The sequence below is a fragment of the Nanorana parkeri genome, unplaced genomic scaffold, assembly GCF_000935625.1.
Source record: "Nanorana parkeri isolate BGI_ZX_2015 unplaced genomic scaffold, ASM93562v1 scaffold385, whole genome shotgun sequence".
In the NCBI taxonomy this organism is placed as follows: domain Eukaryota; kingdom Metazoa; phylum Chordata; class Amphibia; order Anura; family Dicroglossidae; genus Nanorana; species Nanorana parkeri.
In genome coordinates this window covers 817,305-835,749 of record NW_017306653.1, presented here as the reverse complement: position 1 = coordinate 835,749, position 18,445 = coordinate 817,305, and the positions used below count along the sequence as shown (strand labels likewise).

The 18,445-nt window shown below is 44.5% G+C and overlaps 1 protein-coding gene across 1 annotated transcript in view; it reads right to left on the bottom strand.

Annotated features, from left to right (window-relative positions):
* Nucleotides 1–18,445, bottom strand: part of GLP1R (glucagon like peptide 1 receptor) — a 197,324-nt gene that overhangs the window by 87,108 nt on the left and 91,771 nt on the right. The window contains exon 3 of the mRNA XM_018559251.1: nucleotides 7,226–7,333. Within this exon, the coding sequence (XP_018414753.1) occupies nucleotides 7,226–7,333 (108 nt within the window). The remainder of the gene's footprint in view (nucleotides 1–7,225; nucleotides 7,334–18,445) is intronic.

Genomic DNA, 18,445 nt, shown 5'->3' with positions numbered 1-18,445 from the left:
AACGTGTCTGAGCATAATTATTTTTCTAGCCAATGTCGCCACTGTAAAAGTAATGAAAGTTTTACGACTTACAAAATTATTTTTATGAACTTTTATACTGAAACAAGTAACAATATACAGTAGTTTAAACATACTGGAAACCTCTACGGTATGTTGGCGGCAATGACTAATATAAAGTAATTAAACCGTAGATGTATTTTGTCATTTTTGACACAAGCTGGTGTGAAGGATTTTTGGAAAATCTTAATTAACTTTAGCTTTGAATGGTTTATCATCACAGTGCAGAAAGAGGTCACAAGCGCCATTAGTTAGGGGATTCAAAGGGACACATATACCATTGCTCCCCACACCTTACACCTTTGTTTTCTATTATCTATCTATCTATCTATCTATCTATCTATCTATCTATCTATCTATCTATCTATCTTTGCTCATTCTGCCCTGGTTACCATCCCGTTAGCTATGGGGGTTTTTTTTTGGGGGGGGGGGCAGTTTGGGGTTTTAAACCTGAAAAAAGTTGTAGCTGCAGAGGACAGAGCACACAGGGATGGAACTGCGGGGATGGAGCTGCGCACAACTGCACCAGTAATCATGAACGCACATTGGTTCCCACAAGCTGAGCTGTCAGTCAATGGGAGGAGAGAAGAGTGGGGCGAATCCTGACAAAATTGTCGGTATCGCTTCCCAGAATGGAGCTTAGCCCCAAATCACAAGCTTATGATGGATTTTTGTTTACAGGAGTACTTTGCAAAATCTACTCCAGTATCATTAGGAACCTAATAATGCAAAAAAAGAGTGTAGGTCATACTTCTCTTTTAAGTCTACACAGCGAGGACACAGTCTATCCAATTTTCTTTAAAATATTGGTATTAAATACATTTTAAGCAATAATGATGTACTGTATTATTATTATTATACAGGATTTATATAGCGCCAACAGTTTGCGCAGCTCTTTACAATATAAGGAAGACATTACAATCACAATACAATTCAAGACAAGATGGTAAGGAGGGCCCTGCCCATGAGAGCTTACGGTCTATTATATTCTTTGATATAAAATGGTGGAGACAGATATAGCACTTTTACTTTTCAGTGCTTGGGTTAAGGGTTTGACTCAGGGATAGAGGTTATGTTGAGAGTTGGGGGATACATCATTTGTTAGAGATTTTAGGTAAAGGTTAAAGTAGATGCATACCAGGGACATGCGGTCTGGGGAGGCAGGTGAGGCAGAGCTGACAGCTTTTTCTCCATTCAGACTGGCTTCTAACTGGTTGCACAGCGGGGAAAGCCCCCTGTTGTGTAACTGATCATGGGCAGAGCACCACCTGTTAATTACAGGCGGCGCTTCATCTGGCCTGTGACAGCTATGTTAGATTACACAGCAGCCGGCTTCCCTGCTGTAACCTAAACAGTGAGGCCAGAGCTACAACAGCCTCTGACTTGAAGGCAGAAGCTTGAGCTCTGTGGATGTTTTGGACCAATGGCAAAGCTCCATTGGTTCACCTGTCCAATAAAAAAAACCAAAAAAACATAGACGGCATCCATCTAGATGCCTCATTAGTGACAAGCAAGTGAGGGACAGGGAGGCTCCACCCTCCCTCCATCTGCCACACATAGCTTGGTGACCGGGCCAGGGGCGGGGTGGACCAGGGGGGTGCTTCACCTGCCACAGACCACACCGCACATCCCTGATGCATACCCAATCACTTAATTCTCATAGAAGCTTTAACAAGTTAATGCAATTCTGAAAATTGTTTTCAGTATTTCAAATTGCTCAGCTATTCTTTTTGTATTTTATTTATGTTTTCCCGTTGTCCTTCTTTAAAGTAATATTACACTCTCAATCTTTTTTTTTTTTAATAATGAATCCAGATCAAACAAATATGTATTGCCCAGCAAAATATTTCTTTAATTTGTTGCCCAAGCACTTACAGTCATCATGTTCCTAACAGCTCTGACTCTCTGATGCTCAGCTTTCCCGAACTCCCTGTCTAGTGCAAAATCATAAGGGAGAGCAAAGTCTCCAGTTTTCAACCACACATAAGGGTGGACCCTGCAAGGGAAAGGAGTCACCCTAAAATAGGATATCAGGACCAGTGTTCAGGGAACAAGCTGATTCTGCAGGAAACTAAAACTTTTAAACATCAAGGAGCAGCATCCATTGTAAGTGAGTTCATCATCAGCATTTGAAATAGCTTAAAACATTTTGACTTTAGCATCGCTTTAGGCTCTGATATATGCACACAGCGTGCCGCCATCTAAAGGAATGCTGAAGGCACATTGTTTTGTTATAACACTGAGATTCAGCGTAGACAGAACATCCAAAGTGACAATGATTTATGGTCAGCAGCGCTGGAGCCGACAGCAACATCTTTATAAAAATAAAGAATATTTTTTGAAAAATAAACTCATAAATGACACTTTACAATTGACCTTGGCTGGAGTAGTGAATGTGCCAACAAATGCCATTGTTCGCCCCTTGTGTGCCCTCCCTGCAGAGTGTAAGTACCCTGGAGAGATTTAAGCATTTGCAGATGATAAAAATCAGAGCGGGAGAGACCTTTTCTGTCTCAACGGTCTCATCCGTCTCACTCATTGATGGCAGCGCTGGTCCAACGTGCCTGTTAATCACTGCTTGATATTTAGCTTCAAATTACAGGTTTACAGGGGAGATGAAATAAATGATCCTTCTCTCAGCGTGCCAGTGTGGCAATGTCTGCAGGGCAGAGATGACAGATAGATGGCCTCAGGGTTTGTCACTGTCACAGCTCAGTGTCTCACCAAGTACAGGGATGGGGACAAGAGCCTGCACCCATAAGCATCATGGGAGATTCTTCAATCACACCTCCATCTCTGAAATCATCTGCCAATCTAGTTTATGCTGTCAGACTGTTTAACTTTTTGTTTTTACTCTTTTCAAAAGGATCAGTCCATCCAAAGCTGATCTTTCTGTGTTTGCTGGATGATGGAGAGTTAAACCACCTGTTAGTTTTTTCTACTCTACTGGTGATGAGTTCCTAGGTAATTGCTGTGTCAACTATGATGAGTTACCACTATCCCTGAGCTGAGTTCCTGGATCTGTACACCTGCTGTGCCCCTTATGAGGGGTTCCCTCCATCCCTGAGCAGAATCCCCAGGTCTGTACACCTCCTGTGGCCATTATGATGTGTTCCCACTATCCCTGAGCTGAATTCCCAGGTCTGCACAACTGCTGTGCCCATTATGAGGGGCTTCCACCATCCCTGTGCTAAGTTCCTGGGTCAGTACACCTGTTGTGCCCATTATGAGGGGTTCCCTCCATCCCTGAGCAGAATCCCCGGTTCTGTACACCTGCTGTGCCCATTATGAGGGGCTTCCACCATCCCTGTGCTAAGTTCCTGGGTCAGTACACCTGCTGTGCCCATTGTGGGGGTCCCCACCATCCACGTGCTAAGTTCCTGGGTCTGTACACCTGCTGTGCCCATTATTAGGGGTCCCACCATCCACGTGCTAAGTTCCTGGGTCTGTACACCTGCTGTGCCCATTATTAGTGGCCCCACCATCCACGTGCTAAGTTCCTGGGTCTGTACACCAGCTGTGCCCATTATTAGGGGCCCCACCATTAGGGTTGCCACCTTTTCTTCAAGCAAAACCTGAACACTCAATCGACGCGTGGACATTTTTTTGGCAGAATGAGTCGCAGCTTATTCAAATATAAAAATTGCCGCCCATTCATATGTAAATATCACAGTTGAGACTATTTTCAGTGGGGGGCCAGTAGCCCCTGTCTTCATTTTGGTTGCCTCTGTCTGCCTGACAAATTGTGTCCAGGTTTCTGCTGCCATGAAACCTGGACACAGCATTCAAAACCCGAACTGTCCGGGTGAATCCTGGACAGGTGGCAACCCTACCCACCATCCATGTGCTAAGTTCCTGGGTCTGTACACCTGCTGTGCCCATTATTAGTGGCCCCACCATCCACGTGCTAAATTCCTGGGTCTGTACACATGCTGTGCCTATTATGAGGTGTTACCACCATCCCTGAGCTGAATTCCCGGGTCTGTACACCTGCTGTGCCCATTGCAAGGGGCTCCAACCATCCCCGTGCTACGTTCTGGGGTCTGTACACCTGCTGTGCCCATTATGAGGGGTTTCCTTTATTACTGTGCTGGCTTCCCGGGTCTGCACACAAGCTGTGCCCAATAAAAGAGGTTTTAGGACAATTTAGTGATATTAAAGTCAAAACGTTTTGAAGCTATTTCACATGCTGATAAAATCACTCACAATGGATGTTGCTCTATGATTTTTTGAAAGAAAGCTGCCTGGTTTTTGACAGCTCTGAACCCGGAAGTGACAGCTCTGTCTCTTATTTGGAGGAACTATCCCCCTTTTGCAACCAAATCCCTCTGTCGCTCTTTCCTCTTCTGTTGTCCCTCAATTTTTGGTCGACGTAAAGTCCTCTATAAAGAAAGTATTATTCACCCTTTTGCTGCTTACATCGGCGACAGCACGGGCTTTTAAATACATATGTGTCTTACAGTTAATTTTCTTTCTAAAAAAGCCACAGCCCGAGTAGAAAAGCCAGTCCCCTGCCATCAGCTGCTAAACTGTACGTTTTCTCTCTGTATGGAAGCAGTGGCCTCTCTGCTAAGGAGGTAGCCCCACTGCAAGGGTTAAGAACATTTTTACCCATAAATGCTTAAATGATTCTTCTTCCTTTGTTACACTGGAAAGGCGTGCAGCGATATCCTCACCTGCCGCAGAGCTGAATTTAAATGATATAACGCACAGGCTGCAGCCAGTCTCGGCGGCATTTTCCAGCTGCTTTAAGCCCTAACAACAGATCTATATCTTCCTGCAAATAAAGCCGTACTTGGCACACCGGGCATCATTCCCGACATCAGCCGCAGATGCCGACATATTTATCTTTCCGTCTGGCGCGCTTAAACACTCTCACGTCTTTTTTATCATCTGCTGCCGTATGACATATGCTGCATTATTCAGCAGTAAAGGGACCGGTGACACTTACAGTCAGTGTATAGAACTCAAAATTGGAAGGCATACAGTTTTTTTTAATATATTATTATTTGTTTAACAATTGTGAACACATTGGCTATGTCTATTTTTTTAAGTTTGCTTGCCGAGTCGCATTTAATTTATGGGTTGTTTTTACTCCAGGGTGCAATTGTCGGAATGTCAGGTGCTGTAGTCGACATCCACACTGAATGCTGCTGGCAGAAAATCTGTTTTTAAAGGTAAACCACTGAGAGTCTATTCTATTTCCTTCAGTAACATCTTTCAATAAAACGCTGATACCTGGACTCTTCATAGACATTCACCTATAGAGGAGAACTGAGATGTGCCCAAGGTGCTGCGACCTTTGCAAAAAATGCATCATGCCAGTTTAATAGGAAAATTTTGGTGCCACCCTGTACATGTATAATTAAGGATAACGCGGGAGTGATTTAGTAGCTTGGTGATGTAATTGGTTAAGAAGGGGTGTATTTTTGGAAACTTGGAGGCAAAGGTAACAGGATTTGGACAGTGATAGGATTTGAGGCAGGAAGGAGAAGCCAGGGTCTATGAGTGCACCTAACACCCTGTCATGAAGGAGAAGCAGGGATAATTATATTATTGATCTCAATGGAAACGTAAGTGGAGGGGGCTTGGGAGGGGAGGAAATATTATAAGTTCAGTTTTGGAAAGATTGAGTTTGGGCAAGTGATGTGACATCCATACTAAATTATTAAATTAGTGATGCGCGAGGAGACTGAAGGGGTGAGCTGAGGAGTGGAGAGATAGTGAGAGATTTGGGTGTCATCAGCATAGAGATGGTATTGGAAACCATGTGAGGGTATTAGCTGGCTAAGGGAGGAGGTGTAGATAGAGAATAGAATGGGTGAGCAGAGCAGTGGAGAGGTAGAGAGAGATGTGGATATCATCGGCATAGAGATAGTATTGGAAACCATGTGAGGGTATTAGCTGGCTAAGGGAGGAGGTGTAGATAGAGAATAAAAGAATTCGGTGTCTTCAGCATAGCGATGGTATTGGAAACCTTGCAAGGTTACCAATGGACCAATGGAGGAGGTGTAGATAGAGAATAGAAGGGGTGAGCCGAGCAGTGGAGAGATAGAGATTTGGATGTCATCGGCATAGAGATGGTATTGGAACCCATGTGAGGGTATAAGCTGACCAAGGGAGAAGGTGTAGAAAGAAAATAGAAGATTTTGGTGCCCTTAGCCTAAAGATGCTATTCAAAACCATGCAATGTTACCAACTGATCATGGGAAGAGGTGTAGATAGAGAATAGAAGGGGAGAGCTGAGGAAGAATGAAATAGATTTGGGTGTCGTCAGCATAGAGATGGTATTGGAACCCATGTGAGGGTATAAGCTTGCCAAGGGAGAAGGTGTAGATAGAAAATAGAACATTTTGGTGTCCATAGCATAGACATGGTATTGGAAACCATGCAAGGTTACCAACTGACCAAGGGAGGAGGTGAAGATAGAGAATAGAAGGGCGTGAACTGAGGAGTGGAGAGATAGACTTTGGCATCATCAGCATAGACATGGTATTGGAAACCATGTGAGGGTATCAGCTGGCCTAGGGCAGAGGTGTAGATAGAGAATAGAAGGGGTGAGCCGAGGACTAGAGAGATAGACTTTGGCGTCATCAGCATAAACATGGTATTGGAAACCATGTGAGGGTATCAGCTGGCCAAGGGAAGTGTAGATAGAGAATAGAAGTGGTGAGCTGAGATGCGGAGAGATAGATTTTGGTGTCCTCAGCATAGAGATGGCATTGGAACTCATGTGAGGGTATAAGCTGGCCAGGGAAGGAGGTGTAGATAGAGAACAGAAGGGGAGAGCTGAGGAAGAATAAAAATAGATTTGGGTGTCGTCAGCATAGAGATGGTATTGGAAGCCATGTGAAGAACAGGAGCTAGTTACAAAATAGCAGACCATAAAATGTGCTGTTACCTAGCAGGGATGGATGGATATTATGATGAAGAGCATTACTTTACAAGTCTTCAGGTAGATAAAGGCTAGTTCCTCAATAGTGTGTTTACACTACAATCTTTGAGAGTGGTGTTTGATCTCGAAACCATCCCAAAGCCATTTTGTCTCAGCAGTATATGTGACTTACGATGACATCCCCGGATGATGATTCATAGGAATTTGGAGCGTTCACACTTTATTATACCTATAGAATCAGAACTCTATACATCTTCCATGGCAGACTCTTACCCTTGTGTGCCCAGGGGAGGTACCAGGGACAGGAAACATTCACGTATGTTCCAGGAACTCCGTCTGGCCAGCAGGCGTAATCGTCAAATGTTCGGTTGCAGAATCTGCCTGTGGAGAAGCAGATAAGTGTATCAGGAATGGCCAGGATACTGGCAATTGAGACAAAGTAGCACGGTCACACAAAGAACAGGAGCACAGAAACAGCCAACGGCTTGTAAATGGATTTTTCTCATTAGAATTTCCTGGTAAGAATTTTGCAGTTGAACAGGGCGCTGCTGGCCAGCGGGATTGTGCGTGCACTCACTACCGTAATACATTCTGCATATGATTGAACATGGTGAACTTTTGTTTCGGGTGGACACATAACATCCAAGAATCTGACATTTATAAGAAGCCTCTGCTGAAACAAATATGGGGTCTTTCACTGCTGAAAATGCAAATGGCTCTGGATCAGCCCCTCTCAATGTTTCCTAACCTTTTACCCCAGAGGAACCTTTAAAATCATTTTAAGTTCTCAAGGAACAACATACATTAGCATTATTAGTAGGTTGTAGAACATTTTAAATAAAAGAATAATGAAAATGGCATAAGTAGGATGTTTGGCACCCATATTTCAATTATTTCACAATACCCCCTTGCTCCATACAGAAATGCTAATCAAATGAATCAAATAATAATGGCCAGAAGATAAGCTAAAACGATGAAAATTGTTGTGTCCCTTTACACTAGCTGCCTGGGAAAATGTTCCCTTACATTGCTGGTCAATGGAAAAATGTCCCCTTACATGGATGATTAGTGTAGATGTGACCCCTTGCATTGGTGGTCAATCGAGAACACGCCCCCTTACATGGATGATTAGTGTAGAAGTGACCCCTTACATTGGTGGCCAATAGAGAACATGCCCCCTTACATTGGTGATTAGTGTAGAAGTGACCCCTTACATTGGTGGCCAATAGAGAACACGCCCCCTTACATTGGTGATTAGTGTAGAAGTGACCCCTTGCATTGGATGTCAGTGGGAAATTGTCTGCTTACAACGGTTGGAGATCAATATACCACTGCTGAAGGAACCCCAGAGAAACTCTGGAGGAACCCGAGGGTTCCATCAGACCCTGGTGGAGAAAGCCTGCTCTGGATTATAATTAACAAGCATTTGCTTTTTTGCTTTCATTACACACCTTTTGTTAGGCACAGTGACATCATTACTGGGTCTTTGTGCTTCTCTATAAAATGCAGGCAGGTCATGGCTGGTGGGAGGGGCCAGCAGGGTGCTGTAAATAGCTTCCTGATAATGACGGTAGTCCTCTGAAAAGACCTCAGCCCTGTTTCAAGCAGTGACTGGCTTTTGAGTGGAGTCACACAAATTAAAATGCCGTAATAAGTAGATATCAGTCTGGAGAAGTGGGCATTCCTAGGCAGGCTCCATTTGCATGCAGACCAGCTTAGATAACACCCACATGCTGATGCTGAGCCTCCATGATTGAAAGAACTAACACCCAATGAATAAAAGGGGCGGGCCAGGGACAGTCAGGCTGGGGAAGAAAGCATTAGATGACACTGGAGGTCCTCCAGCCAAGAAATGAGGAGTGCTCTCTCTGACTGGCTGCAGCTTCTAATGCACATTGTGAGAAGCTCCCAGTGTGCAGTGATATCAGAGGAATACATTTGAGTCCAGGAGAGGAACCGGTACAACTGTGCAAGACTGAAGGGAAGGCCGGAGGTCAGCTTTAAGGGGAATCCAGAAGTAGAAGGAAAATTGAGAGAGAGGTTGGGACTCTCAGCGTGTGGACGGTTAGGAGTTGTGTTCCTGCTGGATAAATATAATATCTCACATTCCCAAAGACATTAAAAAAACCCTCCAAAGCTCAGGAAATAAAATGAGATTTGTTGCGGATATATGATGTGCAGTGAAGTGATAAAACCTATTATTACCGAGGAGATTTGTGCTCAGGCTCTCTTATATATTCAACGAGAAGGCATAAGGTGCATAAGGCAGTACCCAGCACGGTGCATAGCACTCCGCTCCATTGTAGGCACAGCGGGTTGCCAGTGTGAGATTGTTCTTTGTTCACACACATACACCAATCCCCACACATGCAGCACAATACATATACCTTGGCACTCCAGCTGGGGTGAAACTATGAAACTTCAAATCTCATCATGTCTTTGCCTCTGGGAGTCATCTCTGGCTCTCAGAGTCCTGCAGTGCCTCATGAGACTTCGGGAGTTATTCACAAAGCTGGTGAAGGCAGCCGAGTGAATAACCCAGCCAAAGTGAAGTGAGCCGAACTCTGTTTCGCTGCCGTTCGCCACTATTCTTATTGAGGGCTCTGCCCAGCTGTCATTTACGAGGCCTTCGGCATTGTTTCAGGGTATTCTGAAAGTACTGGCAGGGATTCTGGAAGTGCTGACAGGGCTCCTGGAAAATTTGATTGGAAGTGTTCACAGGAGTTCTATGAATACCATTAGAAGTACTGGTTCTGGGAGTACCAATGAAAGTCCTGGCAGGGATTATGGAAGTACCATTGGAGGTATCGGCAGGGATTCTGGGAGTGCCATTGAAAGTCCTGGTAGGGATTATGCAAGTACCATTGCAATTACTGCCAGGGCTTCTGGGAGTACCATTGAAAGTCCTGGCAGGGATTATGGAAGGACAATTGGAAGTACTGGCAGGGATTCTGGAAGGAAAATTGGAAGTACTGGCAGGGATTCTGGAAGTACTGGCAGGAATTCTGGAAATACTGTTGGAAGTTCTGGCAAGGATTCAGAAAGTACTATTGAAAGTACTGGCAGGGATTTGCCAGTGTCATTGGAAGTACTAGCAGGGAAGTACTGGCAAGTGTTCTGTAAGTACTGGAAGGGATTGTATGAGTGCCATTGGAACTAGTGACAGGAGTTTTGTGAGTACCATTGGAAGCTATGGCAGGGATTCTGGAAGTACTGGCAGGGGTTCTGGGAGTACCATTGGAAATACTGGCAGGGATTCTGGAAGTTCCATAGGAAGTACTGGCAGGTGTTCTGGGAGTACCATTTGAAGTTCTGGCAGGGATTCTGGAAGCTCCATAGGAAGTAATGGCAGGTGTTCTGGGAGTACCATTGGAAGTCCTGGCAGGGCTTCTGATAGAACTTTTGGAAGTACTGGCAGGGGTTCCGTGAGTGCCATTGCAAGCTCTGGCGAGATTCTGGAAGTTCCATTGGAAGTACTGGCAGGTTTTCAAAGGGTTATTGTTTCTCTGTGACCACAGCAGGGTCGCGTTCCTCGGCCGGTTTAGATATAAATAGTGCTTAGAGAAATTCTGTCTTCAAATTTGTTTTTGTTTTACAGCATTGTAGAAGGTCAAACGTTCCACATCAAGAATCATCTGTGGAAGAGCCCATAATGTGCCCAGTATGGAGCCCGGCGTAGGTGGCGGCGCACTGTACGGCATGCATTTATTGTGTGAGTGTCTCGGTTTATGTATCACAGCTTACATCAGAGAGCAATGAGCTGGAGCCAGAGCCCATAGAGAAGCTGCAGCCTGACAGAGGAGCGTGTTTACAGCCGCCCAGATATGTCTTTTTTCATGTAAATATTCCCCCATTGAGCCGCGAACACAATCCCAAACCTCTGTCACACCAGATGATGTATAGCAGTATTATCACCCCTGGCACCAATCTCCTCGCCACGGGCACGGCATGAATCACTTAAACACTTTAATTCATTTAAAGTGCAGTTAAAGTGGCCCTGTCATCAGATATTTGTTCTCCTGATAAGTGCAGCATGAGTCAGTAATGTGTCATTGTAACACTTCCAGGTATTTATTACCCATCACAGAACTCCCCCTGACAATGCCTTCATCTGCGTTTCTCTCCAGAAAGACGGCACCATCTTTGCATCATCCATGGGTCACCATCTACATGCTGGGCTGAGATGCTGGCTCAGAGATAACAAAATCATGTAAATCCTGGAGCCTGTGTAGTTCTTGGCTGTGTTCACAAACGTCACACAACCCCTGCTGCCGCATCTCGCCTTGTGACTACAGAGTTAAAATGTACCGTCTTATCACTAGAGGATAGATGAAAGTAGTCACTCACACTCCATGATATTAAAGTCAGTGCTGTTTACTGAGACTGAGATAACGCACATCTCCTTAGCGACGGGACAGGACCGTGGAAGAGCCCATAATGTGCCCAGTATGGACTCTTCCTCAGCACTGTTTGCCTGAGGACGGGACCGCATGGTCTCGAAACGTCGCTAAGGAGATGTGTGTTATCTCAGTCAATAAACAGCATTGACTTTAATATCATGGAGTGTGAGTGACTACTTTCATCTATCTACATTTCACGGAGGCATCCGTTGTCACCACCGCACCCATGGAGTTGGATTTGGGTTTTTGTCCGGTCAGGAGTGCGATGGGACGGGAGGATTAAGTTATCACTAGAGGAGGCTGTTATGTTATGACATAGGATAGGGGGAGGCCACCCCGGCACTCCAGCTGTTGTGGAACTACAGGTCCCATTAGGCATTGCAAGGTTCTGAAAGCCACAAGCATGACTCCCATAGGCAGGAGCATGAAAGAATGTGCAGTTTCACCACAGCTGGAGTATGGAGGTTGCCTACCCTTGCCATAGGGAGTTGCTCCCTGAGTGATAGCACATTGGAGGTGACAGGTTCTCTTTCTACTCCAGTGAACCTGATCAGATTGTGCTTGATTGGCTTCATCCCCGGCTACAGCGGCCACGGCTTTTGTGGACAGCTTGGCCTGGAAAAGGAAGTAGATAAATAACGGATCAACCGGTAATAAAATTATGTTACACGGGGCCTCAGAATAACAAAAACTGCTGTGCTAATGTTCACAACAGACTGTATCATACACATCTTTTTTTGTGTGTGCCTAGAATACACTTTTAAGGCTCATTCACAGGGGTATGCACATCTGTACGGCATGCACGCCCGTGCAGAGACCTACTCTCGGGAGGGACGGGAGCTGTAATTGCCTGCAGCCACCTGTACCTCACTATGGGACCTGCACTGACCCGAACCTGCCCATCCGTGTGGGTCTAGGTGCCTGGTATCTGGACCTGCACGGATTGGCAGGTTCGGGTCAGTGTGTAACGTGTGTAAGGTAGGGTTGCCACCTTTTCTTCCAGTGAAACCTGAACACTCTAGCGACGCACGCACATTTTTTTGGGAAACTTTAGTTGTGGCTTATTATTATTTAAATAGCGCTGCCCATTCATATGTAAATATCACAGTCAAGACTATTTTCAGTGGGGGGCCAGTAGTACCTATCTTAGTTTTGGCTGCCCCTTGTCTGCCGGACATCTTGTGTCCGGCAGACAAGCACCTGAAAAGATATATGAGGTTCTTTGGGCAGGTAACAGTGCGTTTTTGCACCATAGACTTCAATAGAAACGCGCGGCAGAAACATGTTGCACCTTTTCGTGCGCATTTTTTTTTTAAGCATGTAATTTTTATTGGTCATTTAAAGGATGTAATACAAGATGAATAATAATTACAAGAGGAGCAATGTAATAACAGCAAAGGTATATGCGGCTCATACATTCATAACGACATAAGCAGGCTTTTCGCGTTATTAGGAGGCAGTATACAAGGCATTCCTCTTCATCAGTAGTACGGATCCATAGTAGCAATTCAAACAACTAAACTAAAACAAAGTACTCAAAGCTTAATATTGAACATCCATAGCAGAAAAGAAAAAGGAAAAGATGGGAAAGAAAAAATATGCTTGGTATGCCACAGAGCATAGGCAGAGAAAATGAACTGCGCTGCTAATAGCCTTACAAGGTCTTATAACGATGATAGCATTATTTGGAAATCTACCTTGAACATGTGGGACAGGTTGGCCGTCAAGGGGTCTAATGTCAGGGGTGGCATAAGGGAGGCAGTGGGTGTGTCAATGGGGAGTTGCCGTATGGACGATCTGCCTACATTGGAGTTAGGATAATTTGCACTTCGGTGGGTCTAGAGTACATCCAGTCACCCTAGGGAATTTCGTGCACATTTTTGCACATTTGTACGCAAGTTCTTCCATTGTTTCTGAAGCTGCCAATCAAAACGCATATCAAAAATGTGCATAATGCGCAAATAACCGCATGCTGAACACGTGCTTACAAACAATGCCGCCTAGGTGTGAACCCGGCCTAACTGTGTGCAGCCGCGTCCTCCACTAGGGAGGTGCAGGGGGCTGCATGCAATTATAGGGAGCACCTGTCCCTCCTGGGAGCAGGTCTTTGCGCAGGCGTGCACGCCATACAGATATGCACGCACGTGTGAATAAGCCCTAAATGTATGTGTTAATTTCCGGTAAAAGGTAACAGACAAGTTTCTTGCTGACAGGTACAGCCGGTGTTATTGTTACAAGGCGGCGAGAAGACGGTGAGTATATCCGATGCGTCAGACAAATGTTGAATCCGGAACAATAGACACAATTATGATCAAACTGAAGGCAGACGCGGGTGATAATATACAACATTACGCAGAGTTAATTTCCCCGCTCAGTCGCGTTGACAAGCGAGCGTGGTAAATATAAGTAGTAACTTCGTTTTCTTCCATGAGCAGCGTTAATTATTTTTTCTCGCAGTCGATCAATTTGCTTTCCTCTTTTCCTCCTGGGAGCAGAATTTATAAACAGTGATTACGGAAAGCGAGCAGTCTTTGTACTTTGTATACCCCGCTTGCCGTAAACTTGTCAAAACAGCGGCGGGAGGTGTGTAAGTCAATTACCCGCCGCGCGAGGATGAAACAATCATGTTCACGTTTTGTCAGATGTAAATAAGCTGCACGTTGTTGTATATATCATTTTTTTTTCTGCGGCTGATGTTTAGCTGTTTAGGCGCCCGGTATTTCCTTTCTTTGGTCACAGGTGCAAATTAAAGCTGAACTCCGGCCTTCCCTCCAGTCTTGCACAGTTGTACCAGCTCCTCTCCTGGACTGAAATGGCCTCCTCTGATTTTCCTGCACACTATGCGTTTCTTGCAATGTGCATTAGAAGCTGCAGCAAGTCAGAGAGAGCCTGCCTCATTTCCTGGCTGGAGGACATCCAGCATCATCTATAGGATGTTATAGGATGACAATCTAATGTCCCCTCTCTGAATTGCCCTCCAGTGTTGTCACCCTGTCAGTGCTAGCATTAGGGTTCCTCTGTTCCTTAATATCTAACATCATATTTCCAGCTTCCAATGGGTTTTTTGTCACAAGAATAGGTCTGGGATAGTTAAACGAAGCTTAAAGGAGAACTATGAGGTGAGTGATTTCCACTCACCCTCATAGTTAGAACCGACCTGTGACAATGAAGCTGTCACAGGTCGGCTCTATTGATTGGGAAATGAGCAGAAACATGCCGCTGATCCGCTCACTTTCTGATCGTCTCCCTGCAGTGAGCGGTGACTGCAGGGATTCCCCCCTCCCCTATCCGATCCTCCAGTGCTGAGTGGAGGAACGGACGGGAAGGGGACGGGCACAGCTGGCTCTGCCTCTAGATAGGCAGAGCCAGCTGTCACTCACACAGCTGGGTGGATCTCGACAGTAATGTCGGTATCCTTCCCGGCTGCGGCACTCAGTATATCATAGTTCTCACAGTTTTCCTTTAAGTTATGGAATCAGTTCCAGTTTCTAGGTGTAAATACTTGAATTCGGAGCCTCCACAAGTACCACACAGCAGATTACATTAGTCTTGCAGTGGGAGTGGCTGCTCTGTAAACTAATAGATAAAAGGGGGAAGTACTTAGCTAAATGGGAGGTGGGTACCTGACAAAGGACCCTCCCACTCTGCAGTGAAACAGCAAAGAGATTCGGGACTCAGTGCATCACATGACAATGGATTTAGGTATTAAATAGGGAAATTTAGATAATTTTTTTTAATTACTGAGGTGATTAGCTATTTATTATTTAGGGGGGTTCAATGGCAATGTCCAGCCCTAATATCTTTTAGGAAGCAACTAGTCCAATGATAGAGTTGATGAAAAGCTAATTAATAAAAAGTGCACTGAATGAGACTGGTGGAAACAGAAGTTAATTAAAAGCAATTACATTTTTCAGATATAAAACATTATTGCAGTTTGGTGCTAATATAATGTTCCCCCGGGGGTCTCAGTGATCACCATTATTATAAGAAAACGATTAATTTTCTCATTATGGTGAGCGGTCCATCTCGTAAAACAGAACCCGGATCCTACATCTCCTATGATTGCATTAGCTACAGATGTGGAGCTGCTTTTATCAAAGGAAGAAAAAAGTTTAGCTAATCTTATACAATGAGACAACATTTATCTCCATCCAAAGTTGCATTCATTTTTCACCAAGATCTTGTAGTGATGATGGGAGAGTCAGACCACTGCATAAAGTCTTCTCCAGCACATCCCAAAGATTCTCAATGGGGCTAAGGTCTGGACTCTGTGGTGGACAATCCATCTGCGAAAATTATGTCTCATGCTCCCTGAAACACTCTTTCACAATGTGAGCCCGATGAATCCTGGCATTATCATCTTAGAATATGCCCAATGTGCCATCAGGAAAGGAAAAAAATCCATTGATGGAAAAACCTGGACATTCAGTATATTCAGGTAGGCAGCTGACCTCATTTTTGGGGGACATGATGTTGCTGAACCTAGACCTGACCACCTGAAGCACCCCCAGATCATAACACTGCCCCCGAAAGCTTGTATGGTAGGCACTAGGCATGATGGATGCTGCACTTCATCTACCTCTCCTCTTACCCTGATGCACCCATCACTCTGGAACAGGGTAAATCTGGACTCATCAGACCACATGGCCTTTTTCCATTGCCCCAGAGTCCAGTCTTTATTTTTCCTAGCAAATTGAAGCCATTTTAGCCTCACTGATGAATAGTTTTCTTAAGGCTACACAGCTGTTTAGTCCAAATCCCTTGAGTCCTCTTCGCATCGTGCGTCTGGAAATGCTTTTACTTTTGCTATTAAACATAGCTGTGAGTTCTACTGTTTGATTTCACCAAAGGTTTAAGTAATCTCCGATCAAGATCATTCAAGATTTCATACTGACCACAAGTTCAAACACATATGTCAGCGTTTTTTCTTGCAGTCTTTGACCCCTTTGCAGAAATTTCACCTCAATTCCTGTCCTTGTGAATGAGCTGTCACCGGGTCAAGAAAACCCCAACAGCAATTTTAACCTAATACAGGGTTATAACTTTAATCTCCGCACTTGAGTCATTTTATTGTCATGCAATAAAAGCGCCCTGCGTTCAGGCAGCTCATTCTGTAATCTCTTCTACTTATGTAATTGCATCTACTTATGCAATTCGTTGTCATGTATTGCTCTCAGGTAGCTCATTAATTTTTAATGTCCTGGCAGTGCACCTAAACACATGAAAACATGGACATAGCCCTTTTTTGTTAAAGGAGAGCTATGGGGTTAGGTCTTTTCCCCATAGTTCTCCTAAGGGTAATGGGAGGACACAAACTAGCGTCCTCCCGTCACCCTAAGCTCAGTATACCATGAGCTACAGCTCACGGTATACTTGAGACGAAGCAGCCGGAACGGATCCCGACAATTCTGTCTGGATCCGCCCAGCTGCGTGAGTGACAGCTGGATCTGCCTATCTAGAGGCAGAGCCAGCTGTACCCGCCCCTCCCCCGTCCGTTCCGCCAGTCAGCGCTGGAGGAGAGGAGAAGGGAGGGGAGGGCTGATCCCTGCAGGGAGCCGTGGGTGACAGTCACAGCTCTCTGCACGGATAGATCAAGAAGTGAGCGAGCGACGGTATGTGTTCGCTCACTTCCCGATCTACTGAGCTGACCTGTGACAGTTTCATTGTAACAGGTTTGCTAGGATTATGAGGCTGAGTGAAAATCACTCACCTCATAATTCTCCTTTAAAGGAGAGTTATGGGTGAGAGTGAATTACACTCATCCCCATGGTTAGAGCCGATGTATGACACTGCAGGTGTCACACGCTGGCTCTATTGATCAAGAACTGATCGATCACACACACCGCTGATCATTCAGTTCACAATCTTCTCCCTGCAGAGGGCAGTGGCTGTCAGTCATCACTACACGCAGGGATTTTCCCCTTCCCTCTCTGTTTCTCCATACAATATAAATCCTTATAGATCTGACACATTCTACCTTACTTTACAGAGAGCACTGTATCACTGCATTGCTGTCCTCTGTATAATATTAATAATAATTATAAGAATAATGATATTAAAAATAATATAAAATAATATATAATCTGACATATACCCCTTTTTGTCCTGATGACACTGATTTATTAAGTACAAAGCCCATGCCATTAAAATAGTTTAGCTTTTTTATTCACACTTTTTATGAGATGACATTTAAGCGGATTGAGTAGTTCTATTAACTTCTTTAAACGAGGCTGATTTCCATAACGACCTGTCTGTGTTCCTCACCCAACCGGCACTGTTTACTAATTGGTTTTGCATTGAATCGGTCTGAGAATAAATGAAGATGAATAGAATTGAGTTACTCGTTTTTTCCGGGTCACTGGAAAATTTGTACTGAAAAACGAAGTCCAGCAATTTTTCCTGTTTTATTTATTTATGTATTTATTTTTTTATTTATTTAATAAAAGTTTCACTCACTATCAACTATCAATTATACTGTTAATTCTAATATTTAACAATATATTTATATAATATTTGAAAAGCATGGGAAATGTTGCTTTGGACCCAGCAGATCTTAAAGTGGACCTGTGCCCAGACTAGACACATGAAGATATTTACATATTCTGAACCAGCAGTAAAAGCACTTAAAAACAAAGCCTAATTCACCTCTGTAGCTATATGTGTTGTGGCAGTAGCAGCACCAGGGGGGTGCTTGGGTGTGCTATAGTACCTCCCAATATTTCACCACTCATGCAGGATCATTTTTCCTTTCCACTGTCACTGTAATCCTTATATTATACTGCAGGACAAAATGTGCATTGTTATCTAACTCATACGTTATATGCATTTTGACTATTCGGCAGTTTGGCATCTTCACCCTTGGCACTGGATGACCCGGCACTACCTGTGGCTCTGACAATTAAACTATCCAGGCGGATTAATATGCTAGCCCTGGAGTCAATGGAGGTAAGGTCTGGGCTGGCAAAAGAAGTGGAATGATAAGCCTATAGCGTGGGGAAAGTGGACACTTTGAACGAGTAAGTGTTCAGGTAAGTGCTGGGGTCATTAATATCTGGTGCTGGGGTCATTATTGACTGGTGCTGGTGGGGGGGGG